Source organism: Scomber scombrus, chromosome 10 (genome assembly GCF_963691925.1).
Source record: "Scomber scombrus chromosome 10, fScoSco1.1, whole genome shotgun sequence".
In the NCBI taxonomy this organism is placed as follows: domain Eukaryota; kingdom Metazoa; phylum Chordata; class Actinopteri; order Scombriformes; family Scombridae; genus Scomber; species Scomber scombrus.
The window spans coordinates 21,561,590-21,586,385 of NC_084979.1; the positions used below are offsets into that span (position 1 = coordinate 21,561,590).

The window sequence follows — 24,796 nt, forward strand, 5'->3', positions numbered from 1 at the left end:
ACTATGGCACCGATTTTGGATAGACGAGCCCCCGCTTTGCTCTTGGTTTGGAGTTACTGCGTCCTGGCGGACACTGCTTTTACGAACTTTACTTTGGACAACGAGTTCCACTCCAGTTTTATCCACCGTCGGCTGAAAAGCCAGGAGCGCAGAGAGATGCAGCGGGAGATCCTGTCGATCCTGGGGCTGCCGCACCGGCCGCGACCCCACCTCCACGGAAAGCACAACGCTGCCCCGATGTTTATGTTGGACTTGTACAACGCCATGTCCACAGAGGGGGACGAGGACAGATACTCCTACCCCTACAAGCCCGTCTTCACCACCCAGGGGCCCCCGATAGCCAGCCTGCAAGACAACAACTTCTTGAACGATGCAGACATGGTCATGAGCTTTGTCAATTTAGGTACGCTTCATACTCTCTCATCCCATATATGACCAACAACTATTGTGTAGTTAAGATAAAACTAAAACAAAAAAAGTATTTTACAAGACTTTAATGCAGCAAAACAAGCACCTGAAGGATAATACATCCTATAATGATGGCAAAAATGAAAGCCATTAAAATCACTATTGTGTAAACATCAGTTCTCAATTCTTTCCAGATCAATACTTTAATGACACTATTTCAGCATTAAAAAGTAGGGTACAGTGGGACCAGGTCATTATTTTGGCACCCTCGGGCACATGAGAAGAAGAAAGCAGAAGAACATATGTCATTTTTGTTCAGGATATACACTGTTTTCAAACATTTTTTGCTTTTTGTTTGTTGTCAAGTGATCACCTGCAGATCTTTACATACTATTACCGACTGTCAGGGCAAATTAATTAATGTAAGTGCTAACCTCCACTTTTTGCATTTAGGACACATCTTGAATCTTCTAGTCAACATTGATATGACATTTTATCTTCTTATCTCACCTTGCAGAGCAACACATGCATTTTCCTGATAGTACACCTGCAAGCACACAGAAGTGGCGCACAATAACCATGTCTACACAAACTAGGTGCAGTTAATAGTCACATTCCTGCGTCTTTCTCTGTTTAACAGCTGTGCAACCAGCTAATATTCAGGTGCTCGAGCTGTGGATGATGGAGCAGCCAGCAGCTAATATGTCAACCATGTGTTATCTAAAGAATGAGCAAGTCAACAGCAGAATGGGATCAAAGTGCACTGGGTCCTCCCTTCACTCTGATTTGGAGACATCCTTATAAACACTCAAAGAATAATGCTAATCAATAAAGGTCCAAGGTTAGTTTGGTCAAGCAGATGGTCACAGAGCGAGCCATTATGTTTCAGAATGCACTTTCCAATGGGATTGTTGTTGTTTTTTGAGTTGTAGGTTGTTGTATAATGTTCTCTGGATGTTTCAACACCATTGTGCTTATCTAATCAGTATGTTTATTAAAATCAAACAATCTAGTGCTATTTTATGGCTGTCAGCAACAACCAGAGGTTGTCAGGGGCAAATAATAACAGCATTAGCAGGTGGTGTCTGATTTATGGATAAATAAACACACCGATAATAATTCAGTTTGCACAACAAATCATGCAGTCACAGCAACTGCCCCAGTCATGTTCCAGATGAGTTGTCATGCTTTATTTGAGCTCATTAGCCTTTACCATTATTTGACGCATGACAGGCAGTATAGTAAATGAATTTCTGCGAAGGCATATTTTAGTTACATGTTTGCAAGCCTATAGAATTTTAGTGAAGTCCTGTCTGCAAGGAGTTGGAAGTTTACATTCAATCCTGGAAAGATCATTGTTGGAGCGTTTTGGCAAAAGAGAGGGAGGTGACACTGGTTCCTCCACTGCACTGTGTAATTACTGTGGGAGCTGCTGCATTGTGACTATTTTTGACAGGCTGTGACACAGATGGATTTGACCACAGAAGCTTGCAAAGTCAAGGGCCTCACAAAGTAAAGGACCATGGCTGCAGTAAGCTGACAGAGAAGAAGGGAGCTTTCGAGAGGACTCAGTTAGCTTCTTTTGCAAGAAAGATGCTTAAAGCACACAGAAAATCTAAGGGGGTCACGCCAGCTTGGGAGAACATTTTTATTTAATATATTAAAGTATCATGGAAATAAAGTCATACTACTGTCCTGAAGTCTTGTGGCTAATGCCATTACAGATGGCATTGGCCCAAGTTGAGTCTTCCTCATGGCACATGTTCAATATTACCATATACGTCTTTAATTTGGATACTAAGTAGGCGTTTATCATTGCATTGTATGCGCTATCTGCCACGTGTTGCATCTGTCAGTAGGGTTCATTGTTGGGTTTTTCCCTGAGCCTCATGTGATACCATCAAATATGTATCCAGACGGCTTGATTCAAATCAGCAGATAATGCTGTTTCATTACCCTTCACATGAGAGAAAGAGAGAGAGAGACACACACACATAGAGAAGTAAGTGATGGCTATCAAATGAATTGACGATTTCCTCCAAATTCCTTCCTTTCCACATTTGCTCATTGTGGGTTTGTTTTCTTATTTAGGTTGTCTGAGAGCAAAATGAATGTGGCTTTTATTTAAAAACTGTCTCTCAAAACGCTGCATGTCTCCATAACTACCGTGCCAAGGTACATTAGTCAGACTTTGTACACTGGTTACTGCTTCCTGAGAGGCCTCTTTTCATGCCCTGGTTTGTATTCTTATTTAGGGCTAAAATCTATGACAAAAACGTATCTGATTTCATTACGGGTACATAAAGCTACAGTAATAGAGTGTAAATTACCCATTTAAGTCATCACAGCAGTGTTAAAGAACATATGTCAGCACAATTAGCCACTTAATTGTTTAAGTAATGCCTTAATATGAAAGAAATGAGTCTCTCTTCCTTCCTGATTGCCACTCAGGGGAGCTGGAACACTTTGTTGTCAGCTTGTGTGAGTGCGGCGGAGTCCAGTGCAGCCAGTTAGGGCGGGTGTTGGGCTCTGGGACAGACCCCAGTCCAGGGACGTCCTCTCACTGAGTCACTACAGTTTTAAAGCCCAGCTGTGTAAATGGCTTACAGCATACATTCAGAATGTACACTGCTACATGCAACGGGTCACCCTGACACTGGGTGTGTGCCGGACATGCCATGATAACACGCCAGCAAGTTAACTCAGTGCACACACTCTCTGTCATTCAAGGTGGCATTCACTGTCAACAGAAAAGGACAGAAAATAAATAAAAAGTGCATTTTAACATACCAGCAACATTTATAAAAATTCTATCAGTCTATCTGCCTGCTGCTCAGTTGTCTATCCAAACATACGGTACACTCATATGTATCCTTTTTGTAATTATTTAAGGTAATCCCAGTGGTATCTGGCAGCATTAGCCCTCAGCCACTGTGAATTAAGGCATTTCCTCCTTAAGAAACCACAGCTTCCAGCGCTTTTGGCCACTACTTTGGCCTGCACAGAGCTGTAGTTCAGCTCAGTTCATGTTAAACTCTTACACAGGCCGAATATACGGGCACAAGCACAAATACTCATAATGCTCATCTCCATTGACACCTCCCAGTCTGCAGGAAAAGGACTGTGACTTTGCATCCTGCTATTTGCATCCTGGATGACTGAAACAGTAGCAACATCATCATCTGTGTTTGCATGGGAGGGGCAGAGGGGGCTTTTAGGCTTTTACTGTAAAATGTTATCATGAGGTATCATTAGTCACAGCTTCCCTGTTCTCATAAAATCATGAATGGATTAATGTAGCCTTAGGTGAGTCTGAGGAAAAGACGCAGCTTTACATTCCGTGTTCGTGTGTGTACATTAGAGCTAGGTGATAATTCTATATTATGGTTTGTTTGGCGGATTCTTATTGAGATGATATGGTCTTATCAAGTTATTTTAATATTAAGGGATTAGACAGATGTTATTCTATATTTTTCCTATAGTCAACTAATCTTAGCCCAAAACCAACAAAGTGTTAGTCCGTCTTTCAATACTTTCCAGCTTCCTTATGTCTGTAGCACTCAAATTTAAGCCCGCAGGTTCCTACTGAAGATGTTAATCTTTAAAAATGAGTCACAAATATATACTTCCATTTTTACAAAAGGCTCAGTAATTTCCTAAAACAGCTGGGCACTGTCATTTTTAGTAAACGTTACTAAATCAGGAGTAAATGGTACATTTAGTGGGCACTATTTTCAGCCATAGAATACTGTAATACACATTTTAGTGAGTGTTTACCACTGCAGGACAGTTTATGTGGGAATGACTCAAACTAAACTACAGTGCCTAGTTAATTGTAATGAATCAACATGTCAACCAGTGCAAATGTGTGGCTCAATTGTATCTTTTTTGTAGCTTTTTGGAAAATAATGAAGGTCTGTGGCATTCATTGCTGGTTTTGGTGTTTTATGAGATTTGTTGACTATAAGAAAACGTATCACCAGTCTTAGCCTTTAATGATTCATAGCTATAAATAAGAACAATTAATTACAGAAGATTTTGTTTTAAAGTAAAGTATAAGGAGGTTTTGTGTAACAGTAACACAGTTCATAGCTTTGAGCATATAACGTTTATTTGCCAAATGATATGTATCAATATAAAATATATTTATTGATATCATGATAAGAACTTATACCATGTTGCTCAGCTCTGGTGTCTATATTCAATCCATCATACATTACGTTGTACATGTTTTGGAACCTTGTAGATGTTCATAATCCTAAACTCTTGCTGATGGGTCTCTGCATGTGTAACAGTGATGTAAGACAGCCTCTATGTCTGGACTCTCAGGGGGGGTGCTGTCGTAAACTAAAAGCATCTAAAAAGTGAACAATTATCAAGCCAATGAAAAACATGCGCTACCAGGGTGCATTTAATTTCTCAGTGCTCCGCTGCTGTTAATCAGCACCAGATGTGATACATTTCACTAAATGGAGCTGAAGAGGAGTAAACAAACAAATCTTCTACGCTTTCTTTCTCTCATTGTTGTAATAGGCAAACATTTGGATCGTTATCTCACCCAAAACAAGCCGTGACGTTACACATGTGAACAGTTCCAATGAAAATGTGTCACATCAAAGCTCTGTCTATATTTAACTAGCTAATTGAGGCTGTGATGAGAGAAGGAAGAACTATTGTATTGTTGTTGACTTGGCGTGCGAAGAGAGTCAGTGCTCTAGCAGGTAATTGTCCTCTGCGTTACCTTGGTGACCTGACAGGGCACCACCTGGCCCTCCACCATTCACGACCCTCTGTTCGCTCCCATAGGAGCTGCCACACGTTTGTCTGTTAGCTCTCTCTGCTTCCTAGAACATGTTAATAGTAAGGTAATGGAGAGCAGAGAGTTGAAGAAATGTCTAAGTGGTAAATTAGTTCGGGTTTATTAGAGGCTTTGGCTTGCAGACAGCATTGTGTCACCGGCACACACACTCACACGGCTGCATGCTCGGAAGCAGTTGTGTCACTCAACAGTCACGCTAGAGGCACGTGTTTAACCCAGCTCTAGTTTTATAGCTGATAGCAGAGAAGCAGAGCCGTCCACGTTTGTAATTTCAAGTACTCCAATACCCCTCTTTTTAAAAAAACATATCTCCCGTTCATTCTCTCCCCACCCTTCTCTCTATTGCTCCTTGCATTCCTCTCCAGAGTGGGCTGCCCGTGGTGCTGAGGTTAATACAGATGTTTCCCTCTGTCTGCAGGCCAAAGCAGCTGTGCAGAGAAACTTTATCTTTTCAGAGTCCAACAAGTCCCCTCATCACGACCTCCGCCATCATGTCTGGCCCTGTCTCCACTCTGTTCCACACACAGGACCATCTGACACCAAATTTCCCTCCCTGCCTTCCTGAACCAGGAGTATTGATTATCAGCACTGGCCTCCTAGCTTTAATTAGTTAGTTATCATATGGTCCCAGTAGTGTTGTGCGGTGTTTAGTCTCCTACCTCCAGCTCTGGCCTTCACCTCCAGAGGTTTAAACCTCCCGTGCTCCCAGACATAAAACATTTCAACACTTTCTCAAGTTCTTTTGTGTGTTTTTCCACTCCCCACCTCTCTCTCTCTCTCTCTCTCTCTCTCTCTCTCTCTCTCTCTCTCTCTCTCTCTCTCTCTCTCTCTCTCTCTCTCTCTCTCTCTCTCATTCTCTCTTTCTCTCTTTCTCTCTCTCTCTCACACACACACACACACACACACACACACACACACACACACACACACACACACACACACACACACACACACACACACACACACACACACACACACACACACATTTTCTAAACCCAATGCACAGCTTTCCCTTTTGTCTCTACTTTGCTTTTCTCTGTTGTTTTTTTTGTCTCTATCTCACATTGTTGAGTTGTTGTAATTCGTCCATCTCACCATCTCAGGCCAGAAACTGCTTCCCTAAATGTGTTTTAGAAGGCTTCACATTAGGGCCAGAAAATTAAAACACAAGTATGTGTTGAAGGCCAGTCGTCCCTCTGTGAATGCATCCTGTCCTTGACACTGTTAGTACGCCTTTCTCTTTCCCGTAGATTTATGTAATCGCTTCTGTATACTGTCCCAGTGGACTGAGAAGCAAATACATGTGTATGTACACGCATGCATTCATGTGTGGACATGGAGGGAAACACACATACACTTTTTTTATGCCCAAAAGGAATGTTTCTGGAGCTAATTAGTGTTATTGAGTGCATGTTTTATTGCCTTCTGCAGGACAGGGAGTGAGCAGAAGCAGAGGAATGTAACAGTTGGTACAGATAGCCCTGCCGTCCTGTCAGGTAATTTCTCTTAATGCACTCCACAATTTGATGTATTACATGGAGGTCTGGTGTGTAAATAAATACCATAAATGGAGATAAAGAATCTATCTTCTTATATGCTTCAGGCAGTTTTACAAAGTCCGCAGCCAGCAAGATCCAGGAAAATCCTGTTTTTTTCCATTTGTTATCTCTGCGATTCACCTGTTGAACCCAGGAGTCCAGAATGACATCTGGATGTACATAGCAGAGCCTCTGTGCTCTTGGCCAGGCCAGGGCACTTGCTGGGAGAGATGATGAAACACTCTGCGGGTGGGACTTGACAATGTGGCGAGTGGTCAAAAGGCCCAGATGTACTAGACAGCGGGCGTTCTCGCTCTGCTTCAATGATGGACGGAGCTCCTTCACTGCCAGGAATGTTGGGCTCATTTTAGTTTTTCTAATAATTTTACTGTCTTGATCTGCAGCTTTCTTTTTTCTCTTTTTTTCTTCTTTCTTCTGCAGTATTGTGGTAAACTGATAATAACACTGCAACATTGCATATAGAAAGGGGGGAACACGAGCTGTGTGATAATAAAAAAGTGCACAGGAAGACACCCGTTCAGCCAGTTTTCTTTCATCTGGGTTACTTTGGCCTTGCCTTATCAGTGACTGGCAGCATATAAGACTCCCCTGCACTTCCATGACGGCGGGTACCAAACAGTGAAGCTGTGAGAGCAGATGTGGGCCAGAGCACAGCCAGAGATCCTAGGACCAACAGCTCTGCTGCTTTAAAAACAAATACTGTACTCTTTGCTTGGTACTGGGGCACTGATGGGGAGGAGAAAAGAGGAGGATGAGATGAGAGAAGAAGGAAAAGAGAGAAGTGCAAAAGGAAAGAGAAGAGAAAAGGATAGGGGAACAGGAGAGGAACCGGGAAAGGTGGATCACAAATGGATGCCATGAATTTCTCTTCTTTCTTTCCTCTTGGGAACATTGTGTGCTTGAGAACATTTGTGTTTGAGCAGTTATGTGTGCATTTTTGAAAAGTGAAAGGCTATTTTAGAGCCACCTACCCTGCCCAGTCACCAGCTGCATTGTGTGATGTGTGTTAAGTCTCCTAGCGGAAGATTGCGTTAGCGGAAGCCTATAATACTGACCAGATTCCTCACCAGGCTCCAACAGCCAAATCAAAGATTGTAAAAGCCAAGCAACAACTGTACGCAAGTGTTTTTACGATAAGTGATGAAATATTGCGTCTGTGCAGCATGGAGTATGAACTGCATGTGGTAGGTTTCTATTTATTTAGGCAAGCTTGCAGCTGTGTTTCCCTTGTGTTTCCTCCACAGCTATTTTGTTTATTTTAGAAAGGAACGGGCTGTAATTAAACAAAATAAACAACAAGCTGTTAAAATCAGGGTGCCAATGTGCCCGTCATGTGTACATAAGGTGCCACTTTGCTACTCTGGGATGCAGGAGGTTTTATGTAGACACAAGGAAATGTCTGTTTCTCTTTGTGCCAATGTGTGTATTGTATGTGAATTTTCCTGTGGTCTATAATAAGAGGCGGCTTGGCTGGTTGGGGAGGGTGTGGCTCCTGTGGCCGCAAAAGGATAAAAACAAGGGGATAGAGGGGAAGGGTGAGTGGGGGAATGGCTGTGGTTCCACGTCTCAGAGTTGTTTTACCCTCCAGCTAAGAGGAAATGCAGATGGTTACAGTGGCATTAGCACAGAGAGAGATCCCTGTCCACACCCCTTCAACCCTGTCTCTCAACACATTATTCATCACACCACAGAACAATGACCGCTGAGCATGAAGATGAGAGATGTGGCTTCTTTTTTTGTCACCATTGCTTTTCACTAATGTACAATCTGAGTCTGTCTGAGCTCCAATTTCCGAGATGACTCAATGCCCTTCAGTTAGTGCAGTGAGGACTCTTCAGATTCATCAGTTTGGGTCCATCCAAATTAAAAAGAATGATATTTTCCTCAAATACCACTAATTGTGCCCAGTATAGCCCGACCACACCATTTTTTAGGCAGATAGTGATACTTCATTTACTTGTCATTTATTAGCTGACATATGTGCCGATACAAATATACAATACCAGTCAAAATATTTTTCCCACTTTCTTGAATGAGAAACTTTTGTATGGTACTGCATCTGTCATGAATACATGATGTCTATTGGCCAATATATTGGTTGGGCTTTTCTAGCCATGCATTTATCTTTGGGTTTATGGAACTACTTTCCACCATCTATATTGTACAGAGTAACTGTTACTCTGCTTCTACAAAGAGATATTGCCATTGAAGTTTAAACGAGATGTAACATGCACATTTCTTTATTCTGGCACTCAACTCAAATATCTCTACTGAATTAAAGTTAAAAAAAAAAAACAACCAACTAATTTATCTTATACTGGCCCTTTATTCAGCCCCTCAGTTTGGCCTCTGTCTCAAATAGGCTGTTCTGTCTCTATAAGGCTCCCAATGAGCCCACTCTCTTCTCATTGGTCAGCTTCCGTAAGACGTCCCTCATCAGATGTTGCTGGTTCTGAAGGTTATGTTAACAAACAGTCAATTGTAGGATTTCACTTCTTTTCTTCGTTTGAGCTGAAATCCAATCCGAAATATGTGATCGAACAAGTAATCAGCAGATATTAGCCCAACCTTAGCAAAAACCTTAGCAACAAAGGATGTGGAACAGATGGCTGTTTGTGGGCATGCGTGAACAATCTGAAGCATTCACAGCAGGCTGAAGACTTGTTTTTTGTCTTTAAAGGAGCATTTTTGTTTGGAACTTTGACTATGTTTAATATAGACCTTATAGCAGTATACATAACAGAAAATCACAAAAAGCACATGTCCCGTGTCAATGTAATTTTCAATATTTCCAATTCCATTTGTTTTGGATTAGCAGCGGACATGGATATATCTCTACCCTTTTCTGCATGGTTATATACCAGTATAGGAAAGTGGAAAAAAATATGTGTTGTTGTAGAAGGATGAACTACCCCTTTAACACAGCCACTGCCTGAGTGCTCTGTAAAGGGCAGAGGTAGAGCGCCAAAAAGTCAGAAACATTCCTGTGAGTTCCAAGCTGTTACATATCCAGTAAATCTTTGGTCCATGATGCCCAGCGAAGCATGAGGTGGAACCCAGCACTACAGTTTATGGGTGCAGAGGGCAAGCATATTTGATGGCTGCAGTGAGAGGGAGAGGGAGAGGTCAACAGTGCTGCTGTGAGTATAATCTGAGACCTGTCAATGGCAGACAGGCTGGAGAACTCAGAAAAATTAGGTTTGACCACAAGTCTTAGATGTAAAAGACTCTTCTTCCTGTGGTTACTGCTTCTGCTTGCACACAGGCAGGAAGGCAGGCTCAAAGGCATGTTTACGCAATCGCGTGCACACACACACAAACACACACACAGGCTGCGGTGAGTTAATGATCGTTAAGTGTGAGTTAAGTTATAGCATGAGACTTTGTTGACCCTTTCCCAGGGAACCAGTGCTGTCAGGCCCTGCAGCAGTATAAATACATCACAGAGGCATGATGTCATCAATAGTCGCCAGTGGGCAGGATGTTTCCAAACGTGGTAATCGCCCTACTGTGGGTAGTCACCCAGTACCCAAGAGATCAAACCCTCCTTACTCTTTATAGGATAAACATCTTGAGCAATCTGCCCCTTCCTTGCACTCCATTTTTCTTCCCCTCTCTCCTTTTAGCATTCGGAAACTATGACTTACTTGTTCCCAGTACTGTAATTAAAACATTGTTGGCGTAAGAGGAACCGAAAGGAAGAAAGAATGAGACAGATCGTTATGGTGCATCAGTCAAATCTGCATGACTATGTAGCGTTACAATTCCTTCTTGATTCTCCAAATCCCCATCATAAAAAGACCTGAGCATGATTTGAATGACCTCGCCTTGATGCTTTACTAGTTTCTGTTTTTAGGAAGCAGGTGTGCTGTTAGAGTTAATGGGCTCTACAGGGATGCAGAATTAGGTGCAGATAGTGATGGCACAATTATCTCAAGAGAAACGAGGGTGGTTGGGGAGGGGGCGAAGCTTAAGCCATTGGTTTAGAGAAGTGAGAGCAGTGCCAGGGGTGAGATCCCCCCTGCAGAGCAGCGGAAGTGTGCAGGGCGGGACTAAGGGGTGTGAGGGTGCTGAACAGACACTTGGGCTAATGCGAGCCGTCAGATCTGTCCGCTGCTGCTCCGGAGCCTGAGGTGTTGGAGAAGTGTCTTAGGTCTACAAGCTCGGCAGGAGAGGGGAATAGGAGGGAGAGGAGACTAAAAGGAGAAGAGAAGGTAGCATGCAAGTAGCGAGCAAAAGGAATTATACTGGTGATATTTGATATTTTTGTTGTTGTTCAAAAAAATCCCCTGAAAAGACCAAAACCATGTGTTTGTCTGTCTTTCAATACTTTTCTCTACTCTGTCTATGCCTTTCAGCCCCAAACCCAGCAGTTCCATGAGACATAAATATTTAAAAGGGGTCATGAATGTATGATTTTATTGTTAAAAAAGGTTAAATGATTCTTGATGGGCACTGTAGTTTTAGTAAATGTTGTTCCAAATGGAGTAAATAGTGTTATTGTTTTTCAGCTGCGGATTGGGTGTGCTTAGCAAATATAAATGCCACCAAGATGGTGTATGTGGGATCAACTCAAAATAAAGTGCGTTGACCATGTTCATCATAGTGAACAATAAGTTCATCCAGTGGTACAGTGTGGCCCATTATTGTTTTGTTTTTTAAAAAACATTTTTGGATGGTCTGTGGCAGGCTTTCACAACAGCAGATAATATTTTTTAGTAGGGTCAATTAGCTGTTAGTTTTGGCTTTTTAATGGGGTTTGTTGACAATAAAAAATATTTTGATTGATTTAGAGCTTTTCAAGAAGAAAGAAATTATTTCTGAAATAAAAATGAAGTGAATTGAAACCACAGCAAGCAGAGTAGTGAGCCTCAGATAACTGTTGACTGCATCTGGGAGAAGATCTGAGGTTTTAGCTTAGAGCAGGCACAGCCTCTTTGTAGTGGAGAACATGATAAGGAAGCTGTATGCTCCATGGGGAAGCATAAATCTTGGAAGATGCTAACACAGTGTTCATAAGGTTGTAACCCTCTGGTTGCCAGGTGCACTAACAGCTTTGAGGATGGTGAATTCATCATCATGCCGACATGTCTGATGTGCGCTGCTGTGCACGTGTGTGGTCCGCTCAAGTCAATTGATGTGGGACAACTGTGCATCATCAGCAGTTTGTATAAAAAGCAAATCAGACGTCAGACTGAATGATAAAAGCTGCTCACAGTGTATGTGTCTTTGTGTGCTTGTGTGTGTGTTTGTCTCTGTGCATGTATGTGTGTTGTCGCATCTCTAATTATGGATTACAGAAACCCATAATGATTGTGTTACCGTGTTGTGACGCACAAGACCGTTTGCTTCACAGGCAATACTTTGTGATAGTTGTTTGTGTGCGTGTGTGTCCGTGTGAGGAGAAGCAACTGATCTGGATGGCGGGCGCTCTGAATGAAGGGCTCATATGGCAAGAGAGGGTGTGTTTGCCATGTTTGCGGTGTGTGTATGTTTGTGACACAGGTGGGGCGATGGCTACTCACTTCCTCCCAGAGGAAGTCATAAATGCACCCGCTTGGCTTTAACTGTGCCTCTGCCCCTCATCTAATGATTGCCATACTGCCATAATGGCCTGTACGAAAAAGAGAAAGAAAAAGAAAAAGAGAGACAAATAGCAGAATCACGGCAGAGACTATAGCTACATTCAATCTAATTTTACCTCAAACTATACAGACGAAATTCCTGCATTGAGAAGTGGAAATGGAAAGCGATGTGAGAGAATTAGTCAGTGTGGGAGTTTCACAGCAGCATCCAGCTGTTCTCACAAGCACAAAGATAAAGAGCTTTTACAGTGAAGGGGTGGGTTGGCTGCTCCGGAGGCTAAAGAACAGGTCTGGCTTTCTCCCTAGAGGGAGTGCACCTGCACTGGGCTACAGGAGGAGGGAGAGGTCCCTGGTGTGGTGGAAGAATAAGCAGGCCTTGGAGCCGAGAGGTATGAAGGAGAAATGAAAATGTGTGAGAGGGTACCAAAAGCATGAAGTAATTGTTTCCTGGCTGAATAATAAAATAAAAATGGCGGTCGTTATTTTGTTATAGTCCTGCTTTGAATAGTAGAGAACACTTCCTTTGCTATGATCTGTGTGTTTGCAGTAAGGCTGGGAGTGATCATTCAAATAAATATCATAATATTAGAAAGAATATTTTTTGTGATACTAATAAATAAAAATACACGGTCGCCGATTAAGTTGGAATCATTTAGTTTTCAGACACATTCCTCTTTTTATTTTCTATTTATACACATCAGTAATCACCTTTGACCAGGTGCAATGAGATTGATCAATACAATGTTGAGAATATATACACTTTATCTATCAAGAATAAATCACATTGTCACAATCACTTCATGAGAAGAAGTAAACAATATTTTATTCCAACTTCATGGGCGACTGTGTATATGGTTGATGTATGCAAAATTGCAAATAAAAACAACAACTGGTGATCAATTACTAAATTAACTGTGCTCCTGTATTGCACTATATTAAGCAAAACTCAAAGGATATGGCTGGCAATTTTTTTTATATTTTTCTTATTTTCAACAAACCCTATGTGCAGTGCCAAACCAAAAATGAACTGATCCTATTACAAGTATTGCATGTGTATCCAAACTCTGACATATCATTTTCCAATTTGCTGTTGGCCTCCGTTGCCCTCTAAAAATGATTGAAAACACATCAGTAACCATCAACCTCTTGACTTTGTACTGCATTGTAAACTTCTAGGAACTTCAGTTTTTGGACAACAACAAATGTCTAAAGCACAGAGGAATAAGATATATCAGGCTTTGGACACACACACATTACTTGTAAGTAGTTCAATACATTGTTGGTTTGGCTCTGCACATGAGATTTATTGACAATAAGAAAGATATAAAAAATCACCAGCCTGATCATTTAAATTTTTTTTTTAATTCAATAACAATAATGAACTAAGACAATGTTGAAGTATTTCAGGCTATAGGAGAGTCAGACTGTGAGGTGAGCTGCAGGTGTTACAGTGACTCCCATGAGGTTTAGACTTTTACAGCAGTAAAATGTATGCATTGTCAACACAGTCAGTGTAAAGTGTGACTTGGGGGGTGGAGACTTGATGAAAGTCCGGATTGATCGAGTGACCCATCCATGTAGACAGAGAGTGGAGCTAGAAGACTCAAAAAGAGGTAATAAATAGTGGGAGGAGGGGCGTGGTTGGTGGAAATGGTGTTGAATCGATACAAGTCTACAGGGAAGTAGACATAACCTTGAACTCCTTTGTTTTCCGGAAGAGTCAAACAGCTTTTCAAACCAGTCCAATGTGTGCCTATAGCAGATGGAGGACAATGGGAGCCTAAAGCTAGAGCATCTAATGGCCAACAGAGAGCAGAACTGTCCCTCATTGAAGAGTAATTAGATCCTTTCTGTTGCTCCTGCTCCGGCCAATCATCTCACAGTGCTGCCTTTGTATAATGTCCTTCAGCAACTGGGTTTAATAGAGGCATAAATGAAAAGGGGATGCAAGGGAAAGAGTCTGCTGGGAAAACCACATAAGAGGCAAGAGGGGAAACGGGGCTGAGGAAGACAAAGAGGCAGGTGTACAGTGAAGGAAATAACAACACACTAGCAGTGTAGTGAAACCTGCATATCATTTACATCATTGAACATTTGTATTACTGACAGCTGCTACAGAACAAGTATACAGCTATCATCAGAAATTCTTTTGAATTGTAATAGTGGTGTGTGTTGTTGTCCATTTATGCACATGTGTGATGTTGGCCTGGCAAAGATCTTGGGATGTTTTTCCTGCCAAAGTTGAGCAGAGTTCAGAGGCAGTCGACTTTGATGATGAATTGTTGAGTTGCAGTGGATGGTCGATGGATGGAGCAGGGGAGAGAATGCTCGAGAGGCTTTCCTATGTCACCCGGTTTGGACTCAGGCCTGCAGCAGCATGTGGTTGAGATTAAAGTTGACACAATTAGTCAATTAGTTGATTGGCAGAAAATTAATCTGCAACTATTTATATAATGGATACATTTTTAAAGTCATCTATAAGATGAAAATACCAAATATTCTCTTGTTTCTGCTCATTCAATCACTGTGAGGATTTGCTGCTTTTCTTTGTTTAATATTATTAAAATTTTGTTTGTTTGTTTTGTAGAATTGTTAAGACAAAAAAGGCATTTTCAAGATATCACCATGGACTTAAAGAAATTGTGTTGCACATTTTTGCCACTATTTTCTCTAAAAGTTATGTCCTAATGATTTAAAAAAAAAAAAAAAAAAAAAAAAATATATATATATATATATATATATATTTAGATTAAGCAATAATGAAAATGATTGTGGCTTGCAGCCCTAGTTCAGATCTAACTGTATTAGGACTACAAACAATTATTTTCATTTCAAATATTATACTTACATCTGGTATATGAAATGTCAGAAAATAATACAAAAAAATGCCCATCACAATTTCCCAGTGCCCAAGGTGATGCCTTTAAATAGCTTGCTTTGTCTAAAACCCAAAGGTTTCAAATTTGCAGTGACATAAAATAGAGAAAACATCTGCACACTCATGCCTTTATCCTTTATTTGCATTGCATTTGTTGCTACTAAATTACTAAAAAACATCTGTCAAATATAGACAGAAAACGGGCGACTTCTGGTTAATATTTAAAACTCATCGGATGAAATGCCACCACGTCTGCATAGATGATATATTGTTTTCATTTTGCAAGCTTATAAATCATTTAGTGTGTTTGTGTGTGTGTGTTTATGTATCTGTTTGTATGTATATAGATTTGTGTGGGGTCTGTCTGACAGTTGATGAAGAGGGAAGTGGAGGGAGAGTGAGATGATGAGAGACAAGGCACTGACCCCTGGGATGTCCTGCTGGGACCTGAGAGGAGCAGGGTCAGGGGGAGGGGGTACAGGGAGGGGGTTGGAAAGCTTGGACGTAAGAAAGAGAAAGAGGAGGGGATGGGGCTGGGGTACACCAAACATGGAGCCCCAACTCATGAGAACCAGATGAAGGGCAGACTGGATGACTCTCTGGGGCTATGAGAGGAAGAGAGGGAGAAGAAAGGCACTCATAAAGCTGTCAGAGTCCGCCTGCATCTCTCTATCATGGCTCAGTGTGCGCCAGATGCATTGCTCCTAGTACTGGTCCTCATGAATGTTTCAATCATAAGGCAACATGTGTACTGCATATATATAAATGTGTTTAATCTGGGACTGACCCAGAGTCTTACAAGCTATGGCAGCTCCTTGCTAACAAATAAAGGGTAATGGACTGTGGAGGAAGGATCAGTCTGAGAGGAAACATGTCTTCTCTACCTCTTTTCCAAATATACGTTTATTTCTCACTGAGATGAAACTCAATGTCACACAAAAACCTGAAGTCACATTACCCTGCAGTGTCTCCCTGCAGTCATTTAGTATCCCTGCTGGTAACTGATTCAACTGGGGATACAAAATGGCTCATGAAAAAAGAAGCTACATTCTTTGCATAAATAAAATCTGTTTCATGACACATTTTTCATTTCATTTTTATGCTTACTTCTTTCAGTGGAGCACGACAAGGAATTCCTACCAGTGCGGCGGCATCATCGAGAGTTCAGATTTGACCTATCACGGATCCCTGAGGGTGAGGCGGTCACTGCTGCGGAGTTTCGTATATATAAAGACTTCATCCATGAACGCTACGATAATGAGACCTTCCGCATCAGCATCTACCAGGTGCTGGAGGAACACTCTGATAGGTGAGCATGGGTATATGGTTATGTGGCTATTTTTAGTATTGATTAATTGTAAAGGATAAGTCTGTTGATATTCAATCCAACCAAGCAAAATGTTCCTTCATTGCCAGTAATATGGCCATTTATTTGTTCAATCCTATGTACATCGTCTTAGTGCTGTAAACAAGGGAACAAAATGTAGATGAATCCACTGACTGATCCCCTGAAAATAGTCCCCAACTAATGTACTATTTACTCCTGGTTTACTAACATTTGCTAAAAGCAACAGTGCCCAGCTGTGCTAGAAAATAAAACAACAAAAAAATGTGAAAATCAAACAAAAATCAAACAATATGTGAGCTGTTATTAAAGATCTATATCTTGAACAGGCTTGAACAGACTTACGGGCTTAGTGGAAGGTCAGTGTTACTTGCCAAATGGAAAAAAAATTTAAAATTTAAAATTTTGGTTTGGATTCTTATACTTATACTTAAAGTCAAGACAAAATCGCAAACACTTACTGTTCTTAAATGTGAGGAATTGTGACTTTCTCTTTTTTTATGTAATTGTTATTTGAATGTCTTGGGGCTTTAAACTGATGACTGAATTTGTGATTGACCTTTATGCTATTTTCAGATATTTCATAGAATTAATGAATTAACATGCCACATTATTCAATAATGAAAATAAGCATACATTCCAGTCCTGTTCTGGGAAGCTTCTCCAATCAAAGCGGGACTTTGCCCCACCTTCTGTATGTGGCTAATCCGGGCCATCCAGAAGGTGTATGTAACTCTAGAGCAGCCCATGTCCTGCTCTCCTCGACCCCTCCTAAAGGTTTCTGTTGTCCAGAGCGAACAACACAGTCATTTATTCCTCTGCCAGAGACAGGCTTGGGTACATGAATGAACCAGAGCTCTGTGACACACTATCTGCCCAGTCAGAAAATAGGTCGGGATACATGAATGGCCACATGAAGAACAAGAGATTTTAGTCTCCAATGGTAAAAGAGTAGAAAATCCAGAGTTCAGTTATGGACAATAGGACTGACTTGGATATGCAGTATTTCACTCGCTACTTTTCACACAGTTTTTTCCTCTTTCGCAGCTGTGTTTTCTCTCTCTCTCTCTCTCTCTCTCTCTCTCTCTCTCTCTCTCTCTCTCTCTCTCTCTCTCTCTCTCTCTCTCTCTCTATCTCTCTCTCTCTTTCTCTCTCTCTCTCTCTCTCTCTCTCTCTCTCTCTCTCTCTCTCTCGCTCTCTCTCTGTGGCTTTCTGGCCCTCACACAAAATTCCAGCCAGTGATGGACTGTGCGTAGTGTATGAAAGGACCCGTCGTTTATAAAGCCATTATTGTCAATTAAGAAAATGAAGTGTTCCCCTGGGCCTCACCATCTGGAGCCCTCCCTCCCCACCTCCCTCACTAGTTCCTTGCTCCATCTCTCTCTCTCTTTGTTTCACTCCATCGGACTCCTCTGAATCCCTCTCTCCGCTCCATTACTTTGCTTTGCGCTTCGGTCACTTGGTTTTACATTCTGTCACATGGCTTCAACCTATCTTTTGTAATTGTGCATTTAATCCCTATTGACTTATGTTCGTCTCTGACTGCAAGTGTGAACTTTTATTATCTCCTGTTTACCTTTTCAGGGAGTCTGACCTGTTTCTCCTGGACTCACGGGTGATCTGGGCAGCAGAGGAAGGTTGGCTGGTTTTTGATGTGACAGCCACCAGTAATCACTGGGTCCTGAACCCAGGGAGAAACCTGGGTCTACAATTGGCTCTGGAGAGCACAAATGGTGAGTGTCACTCTCATCAGTATATTCCATAGACTGTATAAAAAAGATGGATGTTGCAAGGTGTGATGTCACCAATGGGCTTGCATTGGAGCTGGTTTGAAGCAGAGATGCTTATGGTTGTTGCCGCCTTTTCCATTTGGAGCCAGGACCTTCCAAATGAGTGTGGGGTGTCGCCTTTCATGCTCTGGAAACATGCCCTGCTACCTCAGGCCAAAAAAACAAAGTTAGCTAATATAGCTCAATTGTGCCAGGTATCATAATCAAGTGAAATTAAACTTATCTAAATACAATAGTTTGACTCATTATCAGACCTAGAGCTGGAGAAAGCAGCAGGCAAGTGAACTGTCAATCACAGCTGTTAATCAATGCTTAAATGGCAGACATCAAAACCTACTATAAGTCTTCAAATCCTATTAACTGAGGGCCAATTTCCAAAATGACCACCAGCACACATATTAACAATTGAAAACTAAATACTCATTGGAAAAAAAATTATTGACTTAGTATTTGTAGAGAGAAGTTGACATTTTTTGAATGGGAGTCAATTGGAGCCAGGGATGTTTCTGGAGCCCACATGTAGCGGCTGTCAGTGGCATTACACTTTAAGATGCTTCTGCATTCACTTTACCTTCAAACACAGCTGAATATGAAGAAAATACTTTACACTTTACTTTTTATTACTGTAATTAGTTACCACTCCTCCGTAGAAACCACCCAACCATCACATTAAAATTGTTCTCAAACAGACCCAAAGTTAACCACATTGCTGTAATGAGGAGTTGCTATTGTTGGAAGAGAGTCTTCAGTATAATAAAACATGTATAAGCCCACATCATAACTGTTCAGGATTTAATTTCTTTTAGGCCAAAGAATCAGATTATTCATTATCTGTGTGTACACAACAAAGATAAATCTCGTCAATCATCGCCAGTCATTCATCACCATCATCATCCGTGATACCCTCAGCATCATTAGCTGGCATGCAGAAAATTCCCTGCGTTATCGTAAAGATAACATCTCAGTGGGAGTTTGTCATCACGAGGCTCGGATGTTAGTCAGTGGAGAACATTGTCAACAAACAGTGTGGAGCACAAGAGTGTGTTTGAGAATATTATCTCTCTCAAGATGGCAGGATGTTACATGTAAGGTGAGGAAAACAGACACAGTATTGCTTTCATGTTGTTAGAGGGGAGTGCTGGGGAGGCCGTATCCATGAGTGTGTGTTTGTGTGTTGCATCGGGTATGAAGGGTTATGGGTGAGCATGTACAGACAAGCACACGGGACATCCCGTCGCCAGCAGCGACCAGAAGCCTTGATTAACCACCAAACGGTGATCAGAGAGACATTCTTCCGTGTGAGAACAAGATAGACACTTCAGACGACGCATGCACATGCACGCACAAACACACCCACACACACAAACACAAGCAGAGCGGCTTTGATGTTCATTGATACGTTTGTTCTTGGCTTTTCAGAGTTGGAGAGGGGCGAAAAAAGGGAAAGGAATTCACAGAGGAAAATCTCATTTGTAAAACTGATTGCAACATCATAAACACAACAAAAGTGGTGTCTGTTAGAAAAGAGGACCACACACACCAATATGTATTTGCTTTCAAAAGTATTCCCTTTCTCCTTGTACATTGCCATGTATGAATAAAATCTAGATTTCCTTGAGATGCCAACACCTGTTGTACTGTTCTCTTTGTCGCCCCCTACAGGAGAGAGCATTAACCCTCGTGTGGCAGGGCTGATTGGTCGCAGTGGGCCTCAGAATAAACAACCCTTCATGGTGGCCTTCTTCAAAGCCACTGAGGTGCACCTGCGAAGCATCCGCTCAGCACCAGGGGGGGCCAAACAGCGTAACCCCAACCGCTCTAAAGGGGCAAAGAGCCAAGAGGCACTCAGAGTTGCCAATGTTGCAGGTAAAGTCAGAAAGTGTGTGTGCTGTATATACAGTCAGTGCTGATTTATGCTGTTGTGTTGGGCCGACTTCTGGTTTAATCTGGCTTTTGTTGGCTCTGTGAGGAATCCGAGGAATGGCACACAGATGACTTGTACTTGTCAGCCCATATGAGAATTCCCTACATTTACACAGTAAAACATGCAAAAACATACAGTATGAACACATATACATGCACTCACACAAACTCACAATACATGCAGAACAAACAATAGTGTATCATTGGAATTTATGTGTTCCTTGCACAACAAAGCATGCAATGTATGTTCGAGGCCTTTGTTTTGGAGGTGTGAGAAGGCTGTGTTTATGTGAAGCGCTGAAACATTAGACTGTAATGCCTGAGCTTCAAATATCCCTCTGCAGTCTTTGTTTATTTACACAAGCATTACAGAGCAGTCGGGGCCAAGTTCCCTGCATGGAGGTAAGGCAGCGCAGGCTTTTATGGCAGAACACATCTGCGGTGTGCTGTGGGGCAACCGGGGCCACAACACATGGGCCAAATGGGCCTGTTTGGAACTTTGGATACCAGCGGCCTTTAACTGGATGATGAGAACCAGTCTCTCATGATCATTTCCAATGTGAACCACTTTTAGGAACTAATGTACCACAGAGCCCCAGAGAACACCAGAAAAAGAGAGCGAGAGATACCATTAGATAGAAAACAGACTATTCCTATTTAACACACGGATGGGGTAAGAGGGAAAAGAAATTGTGAAGAGAGGAGGAGAGGAAAGAAATACAACTTGAGTTATGAAAAATGTGGAAAGCCTTTTCTGTGTGCACATCTGTTTCAGCCAGTGGAAACTCAAAGCCCAGCAGAGAGTGACCTCTAAGCAGGGTGGCCCATTCATTTGAAACAATTACTAAACTGCTGCTGTATCTGGAGGTGATTTCCTTCAGCTATTGTTTAAATGTTAATGTTTTGTATGAGGACATTGGCTGGGTTTAGGTCTGTTCTTTATCATCCTCACATAATTGGGGTGTGACTGCAGTAAATAGTTGCTTTTGTCACTGAATTGGATAATAACACATGTACTAAAGTATAATCTCTCTTTCTTTCTCTGTATGTCTGTCTATCCTCTTTCTCAGAAAACAGCAGTACTGATCAGAAGCAGGCCTGTAAGAAGCATGAGCTCTACGTCAGTTTCAGAGACCTGGGGTGGCAGGTATGGGAAGCATTCCTCACCCAAGTAGCCAAAATTGCTTGGCCCAGTAGAGGCCTAAATCGGGCACTCCTGGTTGCAGGTTTTATCCCAGAAATCAGCTTGATGTTCTCACTATAATTTATACAGTGTCCTCTTACTGTCTAGCTTCCATAATCCAGATGAAAAAAGATTTCAATTCATAAAAGATTTGCATCTATTAAAAAAAAAAATCAAACTCCTTTGCATGTAAAAAAAAAAAAGATGAACAATTAGTTCATCAATTGAATCAATCACACAATCGGTACAAAGTTACTTAACAGCCAGTTTGAAACTGGTCCCAGCTTTAAAAAAAAAATAAAAATAGGTTGTGGGTGATTTTTCACTCTGTTTTTTTAACATTTTATGGACCAAATGTTACAGCGATTAATCAAAAAAATAATTGGCAGAATAATTTATGACAAATATAATCTTTTGTTGCAGCCTTAAATGTATATTTTGATTAACAGTTGACAATGAGCAATTACAAGTGTTCTCCTAGAAAGATGCCAGAATGGACTTTTTAGTAAAAATGTCAAGTCAAAATACCAAAGCAGTTACATGGTCGAGGACTGGGCTGGAAGCTAGGAAGAGCGGGTATTCAGGGCAAAGATGAGATGAGGGGCTGATGATAGGGACTGGAACCAGAGCAGACAGGAACGCAGGGAAAAAGGAGACAGAGTTAGGCAAAGGAAAAAAAACTGGCAACAACTAGAGAACTGGTAATGTATGAAAAACTGGCTCAACGCATAGACTGACTGGTGCAGAGGCTACAATCTGGCAGAGTGGAAGTGGCAGGGCTGAGTATTTGTAGAGGTCTTGATTATTGAGATGAGGTGCAGCTGTTGTGGCTCTGCTCTGACTCCAGCACACCTGTCTCCACTCACAAGCAGACACACACACACACATACACACACACAAACAGAGAGAGAGAAAGCCACTGGGAGAGTGGCAGCAGGTTAAGGAAACATAGAATCATAATGGACTTCATTGTGTCTAAAACTAAATCTGTTTCCAGGCCCAAATGTGGCTCAAGTGCTGCTAACTGGAGTTGATATTCAATCAAATTTATAGCTGTATATGGACCAAATCCGTTTAAAATGTGGTATTCAGATGCACAATCACACCTTGCGTGAACTGAGAGCACTCAGCTCAGCTCTCTCTCTCAGTGTCTGTTTTTAACACATTGTACGTCCTTTTCCCAGTTTCTCACTTACATTTCTGTCACTGTCACCCTCCCTGTTTGCAGGACTGGATCATTGCTCCAGAAGGATATGCAGCGTACTATTGCGAGGGAGAGTGTGCCTTCCCACTGAACTCCTACATGAACGCCACAAACCATGCTATTGTGCAAACCCTTGTGAGTAACCATGAAAGCAGGGAACACAAACCCAGCAGTCATGTTAGGAGTCTAATCATCTCATCATCTGTCAAGACAATGTAGTTGCTGTTGGAACTGCTGTATATGATGATCCAAAGCAATAGCAGAGTGTATTTTAGAGCAAACTGTCATCAGTAATTTGTAAGTGATGTGGCACAAAGATGTGTTTTTTGTGCATGGCCCTGTGTGAACATTTAAACATTTACATAACAAGATAACATTTCATTCATGCCTTAATTATGAATTTAACATTTGACTTTCCCCTTTTTTTCTCTTCAAATATGCAGGTTCATTTCATTAATCCAGAGACGGTTCCTAAGCCTTGTTGTGCTCCCACACAGCTCCACGCCATCTCCGTGCTCTACTTTGATGACAGCTCCAACGTCATCCTCAAGAAATACCGCAACATGGTGGTCAGAGCTTGTGGCTGCCACTAGACTGTCAGCATCTTCACATAGAGACATACATACACAGACACACACACACACACACACACACACACACACACACACACACACACACACACACACACACACACACACACACACACACACACACACACACACACACACACACAGACAAACAAACATACATACACGAGCTGAGAGGACTTCTCTTTGCTGTCAGACACCATTTGAATCGTTGGCATTTGAAACCTTGAGAGCGAATTACATAGTGCATGCTCATGCATTTTATGAACGTTCAGAGAGTTCAAGACAATTTCCTGTGTGGGAAAAGCTCTCATTTCATTCTCAAGGTTGTCTTCAAGTAAACATGATGTTGTGTGGCCAAACAGGAATTTCCATCAATTTTAGATTCCTCTCCACAAGTACACACATGCACGCACTCGCGCAAACAAACACGCACATACAAACCCTTTTGTGCTTTCTACTGTGTATACAAGACATTTAAAGCAGTGATTGTACTGTATATTCATTCACAGTCAACAATCTTTTGTTTATTTCAGTAATTGTTATTGTAGTTCATTCTTTTACTGTAGATTTTATTATATATATTATATTTTTATGACTGAGAGACCCGGTTCTGAATTTATGAACTCTTCTATGTACAATACTGTGTAAATAATTTTTCAAACAAAGCAAGAAGTGTATTTATTTCCTGGAATGTCAATAGGGTTTGTGTTTTCTCATGTATGTAATGCTGCCTGTTTTCTTTCACATGATAGTACACATAAACTCTGCAAAAACAAAAACAAAGTTGACAGAAAACTACTTTGACACAAGTTCAGACTCACACGCCTTTCTCTGCCTGATGTGTGCACCGCACACTGGTGGGAGGCAATTTATGACAACTTGGACCTGTGGAAATGTCTACATATTTCATCAGTGGAAGCTGTTACATAAACCTGCACATTTTCACAACAACAAACAACTGAACTGTCATGGGGGTGGGGTTGGGGAGGGGTGGGGTTTGTGCAAAGCGTTTTGTTCCGTGTGCTAGACATTTTCAGGTTTATATTCCTCTGCTGTAATACAATCTGTCATATTTAAAAGGTCTATTTATTGAGAGCTGGCTAAGGTGTTCTACAGTGTGTTTTACTGCTGAACTGGCACAACAATAGACTGGGAGAAAAGCAACAAAACCACCTTGAGATGTATTGTTTAATCTGGATGAAAAGCAGAATTAAATGCCAAGTTCAAGAAGGACTCGTGCTTGTATTGCACTTTGTTACACGTCCCTGCACAAATATTTTCTTGGATTGTAGCTACATCCGTATACCTGCTGACCTGAGATTTGTCTCCACATTCAAAAACAAACTGAAAACTTTTCTGTTTTCCCAGACTAATACTGCATTACTGTGTGAGTGCTGTGCATGGCTGTGTCTGTGGGCAATGTTTGTGAGGTGGATATGGATCATTATTGCATAGGGGTAGGTGGATGTTTGCACATGCATTTTAATGCCCAGCACATTGAGTGTACATGTA

General features: G+C 41.5%; 1 protein-coding gene across 1 annotated transcript; it reads left to right on the forward strand.

Annotated features, from left to right (window-relative positions):
* The first annotated feature begins 3 nt into the window (after positions 1 to 3).
* bmp7b (bone morphogenetic protein 7b) lies at positions 4 to 23,287 on the forward strand. Its single transcript, XM_062426809.1, has 8 exons — positions 4 to 403; positions 16,366 to 16,558; positions 17,315 to 17,317; positions 18,179 to 18,327; positions 20,047 to 20,200; positions 21,373 to 21,454; positions 22,719 to 22,829; positions 23,138 to 23,287. Exons 1-8 carry the CDS (start codon positions 4 to 6, stop codon positions 23,285 to 23,287), a joined length of 1,242 nt encoding a protein of 413 aa, XP_062282793.1.
* The last annotated feature ends 1,509 nt before the right edge of the window (positions 23,288 to 24,796 follow it).

What these genes read in the sequence shown, in the direction of transcription:
- bmp7b (XM_062426809.1), top strand. Translation starts at nt 4, where the DNA reads ATGGCACCGATTTTGGATAGACGAGCCCCCGCTTTGCTCTTGGTTTGG. An exon ending in TCAGAGACCTGGGGTGGCAG is followed by an intron (nt 21,455 to 22,718) that starts GTATGGGAAGCA and finishes CCCTGTTTGCAG; the next exon opens with GACTGGATCATTGCTCCAGA. An exon ending in ATGCTATTGTGCAAACCCTT is followed by an intron (nt 22,830 to 23,137) that starts GTGAGTAACCAT and finishes TCAAATATGCAG; the next exon opens with GTTCATTTCATTAATCCAGA.